The following is a 14,307-nucleotide window of genomic DNA, read 5'->3' on the forward strand; positions in this document are numbered from 1 at the left end:
CTTAGCCTTTATTAGGAAGCAGGGGACAGAGCTGGACCTGAAGGCTGGGTTCCTGCCCTAGAGCTGTGAAGTGTGTGAGGCACCTAGGTATGTTGGGTGGGGTGGGGTTGAGGGTTCTGTTTCAGGCTGAGCAGAGAGTGCAATGGGTGCAACCCGAGCTTCTCTTGTTGCAGTTAAAACCGCAGGTTTGAAGCTTCTATTGAGCAACAGAGTGCACACCAACAATTGCCTCAAGATGAGTGAATCAGAGGTTTCCTCATTCAAGATTAAGGGTGAAGCCCAGAGTGCCTTATAAAAACCTCCCTGGCTCAGTATTCCTCACTAGTGCCGGCTTCCTGTTAGCGTTCCAGGCTCCTGTGCATTGAGGGTAAGTGCCCTTTCCCTGGCTGGGCCCTCTGGAATCCTCAGGGTGGTGATTGCCAGTGGCCACTTTGCAGGTTTTTGAAGCCACAGTCTTCTGCTTGCTGGATGGAGCTCCTTTGGGCTGACTGCATTTAAAATTTTTAATTTAATTTTTTAAATGACAGTTGATATACAACACTGTATTAGTTTCAGGTGATTAGATACATATACTTTGTGTAGTGAAGGGCTGACTGCATTTTGGACCCAAGGAGAACAGCTCTTGCTGTGTCAGGTAGACCCAGTTTCAGGGCTTAGGGATGGATGGGCAGGCGAATGTCTGTAAGAAACCTGTGGCCAAAGTACCATCACTTGGTACTTTGCAAAGGAACAGCCTGGGGAGCCACAGAACCCTTCCCCGCTGAGCTTGAGAGAGCAACACCCTCTGAATTATACTCCCCAGGAGATGTGAAGACATGGACTGTTGTGTAAGTTGAGGCTGATCCTTTAAAACATTAGATGGTATTATATGCCCTTCTCCTCCCATCCGATCCCCAAATGAAAAGTTTACCATGGAGAATACAAAGCATAGGCAGGAGGAAGTCACCCCTTGTTTAAACTTTCAAAGCAGAAAGAGAGGAGAGAGGGTGTAAGGGGCTGGGGGAGGCACTGTCCTAGCCCGGCCTTGTCTCCTGCAGGTTAACGTGAGGCTGGGAAGATGACTAAGCTTGAAGAACACATGGAGGGAATCATCAACATCTTCCACCAGTACTCAGTCCGGGTGGGGGATTTTGACACCCTCTCCAAGAAGGAGCTGAAGCAGCTGATCACAAAGGAACTTGCCAACACTCTCAAGGTAGGTGATGTCCCTGTTATGGTGAACTTGCCCACCTCTACATCGAGGGTGATGGCAACAACTGAAGGGTGATGGAGGGACAAGCACTTGGGTTAGCTTAGCCCCAGTTTGAGCACCCAAGGAAGTTCTCCCCCTGCTTTGGAACAAGGGTCCCACCTTCTACTCTCAGTGAATTTACTCTGTCACCTCAGGCTGTGCTCTCTTCCTGTCTTTCAAATTGTTTTCACCTTGGTGAAGTGTAGAAAGGCCGGGCGGGAAAGGGGGTAGATGAATGAGCTAAAGTACCTTACATGTCAAGACTTGTGTGATTCTAGGAAGGCTCATGACAGTTCCTTTTCTTCGTCTTTTATTTTGTTATACTGGATTCTCCACCACAGTTTTGGCCAATGAACTGATGTTTCTGGGCCTTCCTAAGCCGAGCTCTGAGGGACGAGGAAGGGGGGGGGGAGAGTCCGAGCTCACTGTGTGCTGTCTGTCCCCTTCTCCTAGAATACCAAAGATCAAGCCACCATTGACAAAATATTCCGAGATCTGGATGTTGATCGAGATGAACAAGTCTCATTTAAAGAATTCGTAACCCTGGTGGCCAGTGTGCTGGAAACTGCCCATGACAATATTCACAAAGAGTAAGAAGATCTGAGTTGCTTTTCCGGAGCAATGTCTGCAAGGAGGACTGAGGGGAGTGAGAGTTAATAAACGTATTCTTGAAAAGTTCTTAACAGTGTATGTGCACTTCTTTCCTTTCCCTGCCAGCGGTTCCCAACGTGATTGCAACTCACCCCTGCTAGGCTGACAGGCCTCATTTAGAACCCTGAGACCTTCTCTGTCTATTTGTTCATCTCCTATTTACTAAATGTTCACTACTTACTCATTCATTTATTCATTCATTCATTCATTCCACAAATATTCACCAAAAATCTATGATGGCCAGAGATCAAAGACACAAAGTTTCTGTCCTCTCGGGGCTTGCATCCTATCGGAGAGGTGATAGAAAATAAATAAGCAAACAGATAAAAATATATCTTATGATACATCAGTAGGTAATAATAGGTGATATGAAGAAAGCTGAAGTAGGGAAGTAAGGTTGGGGGAGGAGGGGTTTTGGTTTAGAGAGGATGACCAAGGAAGGCAAGTGAGCAGAAATTTGAAAGACAGGAAGGAGAATAGCCTGCAGATGTACTGGGACCAAGAATTCCTGGCAGAGACCTTAGGACCTGAGGAGCTAAGGGCCTGAGGTGAACACATGCTTGATCAGCTAGAGGATAGCACAGACAGCAATGTGCAAGAGCTGAGATGGGGGTGGCAGGGGGTGTGTGCCCACAGGAAACAGGGAGCAAGATGATTTCACTTATGTTTCTAAAGGGTCACACTGGCTGCCTTTGTGGAGAAGAGATAGCAGGGGGCAGGCAAGAATGAGAGCAGGGAGGCCAGCAAAGGAGGGATTCCCCAGAGGAGCACTGGCCAAGAGAAATAGAATGAGGCTACATTTGTAATTGTAAATGTACTTTTAGCCATAATTTGAGTAAACAAAATTTTAATAATATATTTTATAATCCCCAATAGATCAAAACTAGTGTCACTTAAACCAGGGGTAGTCAACCTTTTTATACCTACGGCTCACTTTTGTATCTCTGTTAGTAGTAAAATTTTCTAACTGCCCACTGGTTCCACAGTAATGGTGATTTATAATGTAGGGAAGTAACTTTACTTTATAAAATTTATAAAGCAGAGTTACAGCAAGTTAAAGCATATAATAATAATTACTTACCAAGTACTTTATGTCGGATTTTCGCTAAGTTTGGCAGAATAAATCTTTATAAAACAACTTACTATAGTTAAATCTATCTTTTTATTTATACTTTGGTTGCTCCACTACCCTCCACCATGAAAGCTGAAACGCCCATTAGTGGACGGTTGACTACCACTGACTTAATATCAAAATGATGATCAAGATATTTTCAATTTCTTTCTTTTTCTCTAAGTGTGACATTTAATATGTGTTTTACACTTACAGCATGCCTCACAATTGTGGTCACACTTTAAGTGGCCAACTGTCACACATAGCTCATGGTGACTGCTTTAGAAGTACAGCCCCAGATCAATTTAGAGATGAGGGGGCTGGACTAAGGTGGTGACAATGGTGGTGGCAAGAGATGGTCAGATTTCTGATACATTTTGAAGGTGGGATACATTTTGGAGGATTCCTCTAAAGGTTTTTTTTTTAAGGCATTGAACTACATGCCGAGAACACAGAGACGAAAGACAAAGTCCTTGCCTACAGACACTCAGCTCCGCTGGGAAAAACCCAGTTCAGCAGAAATTTGTATGGAAGCACAAAAGACCCTGAATAGCCAAAGCAATCCTGAGAAAAAAGAACAAGGCTGGAGGTATTACACTACCTGATTTCAAATTATATTACAGAGTTACAATAATCAAAACAGACATACAGATCAGGGGAACAGAGTTGAGAGCCCAGAAATAAACCCACATGTATAAGGGAAAATAATCTTTGACGAAGGAGTGAAAAATATAATGAAGAGAAGAAAGTCTCTTTAGTAAATGGTGCTTGGGGAAATTGGAAAGCCACATGCAAAAGAATAAAAGTAGATTACAGTTTGTCCTAAGTACAAAAATTAATTCAAAATGGATCAAATACCTAAATAGAAGATTTGAAATAATAAATTACATAGAATAAAACATAGATACTAAAATTATGGACCTTGGTGATAGAGAGCATTTTATGAAGTTGTCCCTAAAGGCAAGGGAAGTAAAGGCAACAATAAGTGAATGGGACTATATCAAACTAAAAAGCTTCTGCACAGCAAAAGAAACCGACAACAAAACAAAAAGTCAGCCAACCAAATGGGAGATATCTGCAAACAACAGGTCCAACAAGAGGCTAATATCCAAAATATATAAAGAACTCATACAACTTAATCCCAAACAAACAATCCAATTAAAAAATAGGCAGCCTGACCTGTGGTGGCACAGTGGATAAAGCATTGACCTGAAATGCTAAGGTCGTTGGTTTGAAACACTTAGTTTGCTGGGTCAAGGCACATATGGGAGTTCATGTTTCCTGCTCCGCCCCTTCTCTCTCTCTCTCTCCTCTTTAAAATGAATAAATAAAATTAAAAAAAAAAATGAGCAGAGGACCTGAAGTGACACCTCTCTCAAGAAGACATACAAAAGGTCAACAGATATATGAAAAGATGTTCAACTTTACTAATATTAGAGAGATAAAAATCAAAACTACAATGAGATACCACCTCACAATTGTTAGAACAGTTATAATCAACAAGACAGGTGATAACAAGTGTTGGAGAGTCTGTGGAGAAAAAGAAACCCTCATTCACTGCTGACGGGAATGTAAACTGGTATAGCCACCATGGAAAACAGTATGGAAGTGCCTCAAAAAATTAAGAATAGAATTACCATATGACCCAACAATCCTTCTTCTAGTTATCGACCCCACAAAATAAAGAACACTTATTTGCAAAGATATGTATATACACCCTTATGTTCATTGTGGTATTATTCACACTGGCCAAGACATGGAGAGCAACCAAAGTGTCCTTCGATATAGGATTGGATAAAGAAGATGTGATACATATATACAATGGAATACTACTACTCAGCCATAAGAAAAGATGAAACACTCATTTGTGATGACATGGATGAACCTTGAGAATATTATGCTAAACAAAATAAATCAGAAAAAGCTAAGACCTATGTGATGACTCACATTTGAGATGTAAAGCTGAAACTCATAGACACAGACAAAAGTATGGAGGTTACCAGGAAGGAGGTAGGGTAGTAAAGGGCAAAAGGGGACAAATATGTGGTGACATAAGATGATCTGACTGCATGTGGTGGGCACACAATGTAATCTACAGGTCATGTAGCATAGAAAGGTACACTTGAAAATTTAAGAAAGATTAAGTAACTTGCTGGAGCCCAGGCTTGTCAGATATGAGAGAAGGTGAGAAGGGGAGTTTTATACTGGAGGTGAATGAGTCTGTTTTTCCATTTATTTAGAGCAAAGTCCTGGGAGATAACGGTGGGAAGCTGGTAATCAGGACCGAGGCCAGGAAGTGACTGATCCTGAACTGGGCCTGAGTTTGGAGGATTTCTGGACCACCCCCCAGAGGGGCCGCACCGGAGACCACACCAAAGGGACTCAGACCCAGGCAAGGCTGAGGCAGGCGGGAAGTGTGGAAAGTACAACAAGAGCTTGGGGTGACCCCTCTGCTGGGGCTGGGCTGGGCAGAGGGGCTGAAGAGGCGGGTGAAGGAGGATGGGCAGAGGACAAGGGGATCTGGACCCACAGAAGTGATCTTAGAGTGGCCCAAGCCTGAAAGACTTCTGTCACCCAGTGAGAGTGTAGGGGCTTCAGGGAGGGCCTCACTCCCTGAGCGACCTTGGACAAATCATTTTGCCTCTGTGGACCTTAGTTTTCTTCATTTTTGAAGAATTCAAAGGACTGAAGGAATTCATTGGAGGAGTTTAGACTAGAATACCCTCAGGTGTCACCCAGTTTTAATGTTCTGAGATACTTTGAAGGAATGGAGGAGAATTTAAGTGGGGTCTAGAACAGTGGTCCCCAACCTTTTTTGGGCCACGGACCGGTTTAATGTCAGAAAGTATTTTCACGGACCGGCCTTTAGGGTGGGACGGATAAATGTATCACGTGACCGAGACAAGTGTCAAGAGTGAGTCTTAGACAGATGTAACAAAGGAAATCTGGTTATTTTTTTTTCTTTTTTCTTTTCCTTTTCTGCACTTTTCCGAAGCCAGAAACGGGGAGGCAGTCAGACAGACTCCCGCATGTGCTCAACCAGGATCCACCCGGCATGCCCACCAGGGGGCGATGCTCTGCCCATCTGGGGCATCACTCTATTGCGACCAGAGCCACTCTAGCGCCTGAGGCAGAGGCCACAGAGCCATCCTCAGCACCTGGGCCATCTTTGCTCCAATGGAGCCCTGGCTGCAGGAGGGGAGGAGAGAGACAGAGAGGAAGGAGAGGGAGAGGAGTGGAGAAGCAGACGGGCACCCCTCCTGTGTGCCCTGGCAGGGAATTGAACCCGGGGCTCCTGCACACCAGGCCGACGCTCTACCACTGAGCCAACCGGCCAGGGCCAGAATCTGGTTATTTTTAAAAAATAAAACATCGTTCAGACTTAAATATAAATAAAACAGAAATATTGTAAGTTATTTATTCTTTCTCTGTGGACTGGTACCAAATGGCCCATGGACCAGTTCCGGTCCGCAGCTCAGAGGTTGGGGACCACTGGTCTAGAAGGATAAGAAGGAGGTTATTCTTGAGACTAAAAGGGTAATGGCCAAGAGTATGAGGATTGAACTTAAATTTCTGGTTTCAGATCTTAGTTCTAACAGTCTCTCATTGTGAGACCTTGAGCAAGTTTCTTAAAATCTCAAGCCTCAGTCTCCCCATCAATAAATGGGAATAACAATAGCACCTCCAGAGTTGAGGCTCAGATAGCCTAATAGCACGTGTAAAGCACTTCATACAGCACCTGATACTGAGTGAGCACTCACCTGACTTAGCATTGACAGTAAGATACTGATTTATATAGGAGGTAATAGTTGTAGGTGGTTGGCTACTCTCTCTCTGCTGCAGCCACACAGGTGATATTTATTTCAAACCAAGGCAAAGACTGAGGTTATACTTAGGGCTAACTTGTATAGTTAAATTTGACCAGTGTTCAACAAGTAAGCAAGGGCACTTAGGTATGGTCTTTCTCTCAGGCCTTCAATGATAAACTTAGCTATCATTCTGCAAACTGGGGTTCCTGCTTAATGCATTCACTACATCTGTGACCACTTCTGAGGAATATATTGATAGTATTAGACTCCGGTAAAAAAAACTACCAACTAACAAGAACAAAACCCAGTGTATTTGCTGTTTTGAAAACATTCACTAGCCATTATTTTGTTTCAAAATAACCAACTAAACCATAAATTGAACTTTAAATTCCATTTAAACAAATTTTAAGGGACTCCAAGCTTGGTCAAAATCCATTAGAGGCACCCATGGGCCATGAAAAGAGCCCTCAACCTGGCATCAAACGTGTTCAGTCAGCCTCCCAGCTCAATGCTTCTGGGCTCTGTGAGTCTGAGCAGGTGACCGCCCTTCTCTGAGCCTCAGTGTTCGTCTCTAAAGTGCAGTGTTTGGATGAGTGATCTCTAGTGCCTCCATGAAAATGCACAGCCTTGTCCCCTGACAATAGCAGGTACCACGAAACAGACATGAGGAATGTCAGAGCCACAGGACCACAGAGACTGGGCCATTCCTCTCCAGCATCTCATCATCAACCTCCTGTCAACCGCCATGAGCCTTAGTCTCCAGCTATTCCAGAACATTCTCCAGTTTCCCTGAACTGTCAGTCTTCTTGGACTTGTATCTGGTGTCCTATTGTTCTTATTTTCTGGGGTACCTTCTCTTCCTTTCACTCACACACTTTGTCAAGTGTCTGCTCTGTTCTGGCACCAGGCTGCTGGGCCCCTTGTGAGCTCTGGGCCTCCTGTTTGTTCACTGAGGCTCAGCCCAAATGTCATTCCTTCAGGGAGCTTTCCCACTCACACACCCTCACATTTCCACCTCCCACTCAGAGTAGTCCATCTGGATCTCAGCTGCCTGTCATGCTCTTTGGCTCCTTGAGGGGATGATTAGTCTGACAGAGTCCTCTAGGCAAGGGCAGCAGTGTGTGATAAGGGACACCAGCGTCACTCTCTTGGGTACTATGTGTACACCACCCAGCCCTTCAGAAAGACATTTCAGGCAGGCTGCTGGTACGCTGCAAGCCAAGCCAACTTGCATATTAGGGCTTTGGAAGCCAAGACGTTCTGGATTCAGTGGGATGGCTCCAGAGCCCTGGAGGGAGAATAGCTGGGACTCAGAATCCCAACATGGTCAATAGAAAAGTCTTTAAAGTTGAAAGTAAGCAAACTAGACTATAAAAGCCTGACTTTCTGTGTATCTGATTTTTCTTTTTACCTAATGCAGTACTGGGCACTCAGAGGTTCAGGTTATGCTCTTTTAAAACTCACCTCTATATCGACCTGGGGAAGTTTTCCGCACCTCTCCCCCAAATCCCCAGCCACCCTAGCCAAGAAACCACACACAAAATACCTCCGCTGTGGTCCCAGAATGTCTGTGCTCATCACCCACAGCCTTCGCTTTTCTTTCTCCCACAATATAATATTGAAAACATCAGTCGGGTGTCTGTTACCCCATGTGACTGTGGACTCCCTGAGACCATGAAGCTCAGGCTCAGTCAGTCTTACAGCAGCCCTCCGACTGGGCCCCATCGTCTGCTTTAGATCGCTTCCCCCACTCAGTCAGAATGTCTCCTCCAGTTGTCAATCAGATTGTGTCACTTGCCTGATTAAGACCCCATAAGAGCCTGACCAGGTGGTGGTGCAGTGGATAGAGCGTCGGACTGGGATGCGGAGGACCCAGGTTCGAGACCCCAAGGTCACCAGCTTGAACATGGGCTCATCTGGTTTGAGCAAGGCTCACCAGCTTGAACCCAAGGTCACTGGCTTGAGCAAGGGGTTAATTGGTCTGCTGTAGCCCCCCAGTCAAGGCACATATGGGAAAGCAATCAATGAACAACTAAGGAACTGCAACGAAGAATTGATGTTTTTCATCTCTCTCCCTTCCTGTCTGTCTGTCCGTCCCTATCTATCCCGTTCTCTGTCTCTGTCTGAGTTTTCTGGTGCTTGTCATTCAGATCTCATCCCCCCCCCCGGAGGTGCTGACTGGTCCCCCACCTTAGCCCCCCCCTCCCACGATCACTTTATCATGTCACTCTTTCATTTTTTTCTTGGAACTCATCACCATCTGAACTTACCTATTCTTTATCCCCTGTCTCTGACTCTCCCCTAGATGTAGGCTCAGGAGAGCAGGGGCTGGCTGTTTGGCCAGCCCACCACCCCTGACGGTGCCTTGCAGACAGCAGCTCCTCCCCACCCCGACTGTCTGCTGAATAAACAGACACCTCCTGAATGTCGTGGAGTTGAATGTTTTCTATTGAGAGAATGAACAGCTGACATAAAATGCTAGTGAGATGCTTGTGGTGGTGGAGGGGTGAGGGAGGCCAATGGGGGCGAGGTGGGGGGACCAGGGGCAGGTTGTGCAGGGAGTGAGCTCCTCTGCTCAGAGCTTGGCAACTTTCCAAGGCAGTTGTCCTGACTCTGCTGCTTCTCTTTTCAAGGCTCAGCGCCCTCAGCCCTTCAGCTCTTTCCCTTGTGATTTCCTCCCATTAACAGGTGCCTGGAAAGCTGAGCATCTCATTTTGGAGGAGTCGTTCCCGGTTAGGTGTGACCCCAAGTTGCCTCCCTAAGACATTCCCCTCCCTGGAAGCACCTCCGCTAGTTGGACTGCATCTCTCCACTGAGACCAGGGGGGCACAGAGCAGCCAAGGGGGAAGAGACTGATGGAAAAGGTCAGAAGGGGAGAGAGAAGGGCACGCAGGGAGGAAGGGGGAGAGGCAGGGAGAGGCAAGGGAAGGAAGAGACTCAAAGGGGCGCCGCCCCGGCTGCATGTCGGAATCCTGACCCTTGGTTGCACCCTCTGCTGCCACCTCCTTCCTCTTGGCTCCTCACCACCGACCTTGGTAACCCTTTCCCTCACCGCATGTGACAATTCTGGGTGCCCAGCTAAAGATGGGAGAACTTTTAGAGAAAAGGGAAAAGTTGGGGGTGCTCAGACAGAGGCCAGCGGCCTTCTTGGTGCTCACCTTCCCTATCTCCTGCGGGAGAGAAGGGGACGTGATCATGGGGGCGGGGTCCAGTCTGACCCAGGAACTGACAGGACAATTGGGGTGGAGGGATTGTTTAAGGCCTGAGCCCCAAGAGGCAAGAGGACTTGAGCAACCAGTTGTTTCAGTCTTGTTTGTCACTTTGGTCACTTCAATGTCAAAATTCATGACACAGGGCTTTCTAAAATGTACCGTAAATGTTCGGCAACTGCTGGGAGGTGGGGCAGGGCATTGAGGTTGGCTTCTGGAGTTTACTTCGGAGCAGGGCTTGTGTCAGGGTTGGGTAAAATTGCTTCACTGGCTGGAAAAAGCTGAAGCAAGGTCTTGGGAAACAGCACAAAATGACTTTTTTATCCTACGGGGTTGAGGGCATGCCCACCTAGCTGAGATGGGCCTGGGGTGTTTGAGATCCTGGCTGAACTCGTCTTCTCTGAGAAGGGCCCCCTGGATGATGCAGCAGCCTCTGCCCGGGTCTTGTACTGGCGAACTCATTCCCACCTCAAATCCACATCCCATGGGGAGATATTTCTAAAATGCAAATATGATTATGTCATTCCCTCCCTAACATCTACACTGCTCCTGCCCTCCATTTTCCTGCTGGAAGTGGGAGCTCTGTGGCCAGCATCTGTCCTGTTCTCCTCTCTCTCCTTCCTGCCCTTAAACCTGGTTCTCCATTCCTGCCCAGACCCCACCTTTGCCACTTCAAGACCTTGGCACTCATGCTTTCCTCTGTCTCAACACCTGCTTTTTTTCTCCTGGGATGCCCGCTGCCACCCGACTTGACACTATTCTAATCCTTGCCTTTCACGGTGATGGCCCAGTTGAAGGACAGTCTCTCTACCTCAAAGTCCCATGGAACTTTTTCACCTCTCTGGCCTTTCCTTCTCCTTATTAGACTCATTTGAGGAGCTGTCTTGTTTGCCCTGTGGGCCTGGGAGTGCCTTAGTGACAGGGTGAAGCCTTATTTGTCATGGGGCCCCTCAGAACATTATAGTGCTTGACACACAGTGAGTCCATGATTACTGTCTGTTGAGTGAATGAATGAGTGGACCAACCAGTGGGTGATGTGATCATTCATCTCTCCCCCTGGTTCTGGGAGCATCTCACATCACCCAGGCCCCAGGGCACAGGCAGAGTATTGTTACGCATCTGGGCAGAGTCCAGCAGCTTAGGCTTCAACTGTTCCTTCCTCATCCCACCCAAAAAACATCCAGACAATCAGGTTTCACAAGAACTGTGATGCTGGGGAAACCCCCAAAATCTTATTTCGCACAAGGATGCAGGAATCATAGAGGTAGTCACCAATTTTCACTTGGGATGGAAATCTTAGCCTTGACACTGACACTCCTGCTCCCTACCCGAGGGAAGAAGCCAGCTCTCTTCTACTCAACAGAACCATTTTTTTTTCTAGAATGAAAAGGGCTAATGAGATGGGAGGACCTAACTCACCTTGACTGGCTCTTATATATATAAACATATATATATGTTTAAAGAAAATTCCACAAGGCTGTGTAAAATGGCTTGCTGTCAGGCCTTCCCTTGCATCTAGAACAATTCTTTTTTTTTTTTTTTTTTTTTTGTATTTTTCTGAAGCTGGAAACGGGGAGAGACAGTCAGACAGACTCCCACATGCGCCGACCGGGATCCACCCGGCACGCCCACCAGGGGCGACGCTCTGCCCACCAGGGGGTGATGCTCTGCCCCTCCGGGGTGTCGCTCTGCCGCGACCAGAGTTACTCCAGCGCCTGGGGCAGAGGCCAAGGAGCCATCCCCAGCGCCCGGGCCATCTTTGCTCCAATGGAGCCTTGGCTGCGGGAGGGGAAGAGAGAGACAGAGAGGAAGGAGGGGGCGGACGTGGAGAAGCAAATGGGCGCTTCTCCTGTGTGCCCTGGCTGGGAATCGAACCCGGGTCCCCTGCACGCCAGGCCGACGCTCTACCACTGAGCCAACCGGCCAGGGCCTAGAACAATTCTTTACTTTCAGAATAAACTAGCAGAAGATCTGTCCCCTGCCATCTGCTGCTCCACTCGCTCCCAGTCTTTAGGCTACATGTGGATGTGCCCCTGTCTTGCCCTCCAGCTCCGCCTGGGTCAAGGACCACCTTACCTTCACTCACTCATCCATGAGGCTCACTGACAACTTGCTCCCTGCTGGAGCCTGGGGATGTGGCGAATCAGCCACAGTCCCCTGCCTTCAGGGCTGTGTCAGCCTTGCTGATACGAGATTCCCATCCCATACTGGAAGTGCAGGGGTAGAAGAAGTATCAGACAGTTCAATGGGCTTGGGAGAAGGAACCTCTATATATGGGAGGAAGGAGGAAGGTGGGTGGACAGGGAAATCTTCATGGAAGTAGTGACACAGAGACCCCCTCGTGGGGAGAACATTCCTGGTGCGAAGGTGCGGGGCCAGGGAAAGCCTGAATGACCCTGAGGGAAATGTGAAGAGTGGATGGATGCCTACATGGATGGAGGGGTGAGGCTTTTCCTGTGCCCTGAGGCTGTGGAGGGAAGCTGGCATTAATGCCCAGCAGGCAGGAGGAGGCAGATTCTGGCTCCCAGTAAGGAAAGACTTTCTAAGTGTCAGTGCCGAAGAGGAAAGCTCCCTTCCCTGGAGGAGTGCCAGCGGGGCCCTGCCAATCTCTTGGGAGGGATGTTGGGGAGACTCGCTAAGGCAGGGGTCGGGAACCTTTCTGGCTGAGAGAGCCATGAACGCCACATATTATAAAATATAATTCCGTGAGAGCCATACAACGACCCGTGTATGTTACACATTATCCAATAAAAATTTGGTGTTGTCCCAGAGCACAGCTGTGATTGGCTCCAGCCACCCGCAACCATGAACATGAGCGGCAGGAAATGAATAGATTGTAATACATGAGAATGTTTTATATTTTTAAAGTTATTATTTTTTTTTATTAAAGATTTGTCTGCGAGCCAGATGCAGCCATCAAAAAAGCCACATCTAGCTCGCGAGCCATAGGTTCCTGACCCCTGTGCTAAGGCCTGTAGGTGGGGCAGGCTGGGTTTTTTTTTTTTTTTTTTGTATTTTTCTGAAACTGGAAATGGTGAGAGACAGTCAGACAGGCTCCCGCATGCGCCCGACCGGGATCCACCCGGCACGCCCACCAAGGGCGACACTCTGCCCACCAGGGGGCGATGCTCTGCCCCTCTAGCGCCTGGAGCAGAGGCCAAGGAGCCATCCCCAGCGCCCGGGCCATCTTTGCTCCAATGGAGCCTCGGCTGCGGGAGGGGAAGAGAGAGACAGTGAGGAAGGGGGGGGGGTGGAGAAGCAAATGGGCGCTTCTCCTGTGTGCCCTAGCCGGGAATCGAACCCGGGTCCCCCGCACGCCAGGCCAACACTCTACCGCTGAGCCAACCGGCCAGGGCCCAGGCTGGGTTTAATCAACAATTTTCAAACTTTTTTTCAAGACAAATTCCTTGCTTCATATGGAAGCTTCTAGTGTACAAGAGATGAAAGCTGGTTTGACCGAATGAAGCCCGGGCGGGGCTTCAGGCCCCATCCCCGCGCGGCCCCGCCTGGCATTTTTGAGGTTCTATGATGATACCCAGAATCTTCCCCCTGATGAACTGAACCCCACCCTCCATTCTCCACACCTTTCCCCGAAAAACGAGCATGAAACACGTGAGAAATTTGAGAACATCTGTGCAGTCAATATTTGTGGAGAACTTACTATGTATCAGATACTACTCTAGGTGCTGGGAATAAAACAAGGAATAAGACAGATGGCACAAACTTGGTGCTCAAGGAGTTCACAGTCTAGTGAGAGGCAGAGTTGCAAACATATTTATGGCACATTGTGAGAAGTAACGGTGGGCAGAGGGCGAGGAAAGCCTCATTTTCCTTCCCTTCCCCTCCCTGCCCCGTTCCTTCCCCTCCTCTCCTCTTCTCTACTGTCCCTTACCTTACTGGACCCTACGCAACTCTATTCTACCCCACCCTACGCCACCCTGTCCTATCCTACCCTACCCCACCCTTACCACCCTACTGTATACTCCCCTTCCCTATTTTAACCTAACCTTACCCACCCTATCCTACATTTCCCTCCCCTCCCCTCTCTTCCCCACCTTACCTTGTTCCACCTTACCCGACTCTAACCTACCTCACCTTACTTTACCCAACCCTAAAGCTAACCCTCACCCTACTCTATTTCTCATTTCCTCTCCTCCCCTCCCCTCCCTCTCCCTTCCCTCCCCTCTTTTACCCAAAGCATGGAGTCCTGGCAAAGCCACTGATAGAATCCAGGCCTCCCAACTCCCAGGCTGGTTCTCTTTGCCCTACCAAGCTGCCATCTGCAGGGGTGACCCC

General features: G+C 47.9%; 1 protein-coding gene across 1 annotated transcript; it reads left to right on the top strand.

Annotated features, from left to right (window-relative positions):
- Positions 1-212: 212 nt before the first annotated feature.
- Positions 213-1,909, top strand: LOC136323377 (protein S100-A12-like). The gene is made up of 3 exons (XM_066255211.1): positions 213-367; positions 1,038-1,195; positions 1,685-1,909. The coding sequence occupies exons 2-3, from the start codon at positions 1,058-1,060 to the stop codon at positions 1,823-1,825; spliced, it is 279 nt and encodes a 92-aa protein (XP_066111308.1). The 5' UTR covers positions 213-367; positions 1,038-1,057; the 3' UTR covers positions 1,826-1,909.
- Positions 1,910-14,307: the final 12,398 nt, after the last annotated feature.

The sequence above is a fragment of the Saccopteryx bilineata genome, chromosome 2 (genome assembly GCF_036850765.1).
Source record: "Saccopteryx bilineata isolate mSacBil1 chromosome 2, mSacBil1_pri_phased_curated, whole genome shotgun sequence".
Lineage (NCBI taxonomy): Eukaryota > Metazoa > Chordata > Mammalia > Chiroptera > Emballonuridae > Saccopteryx > Saccopteryx bilineata.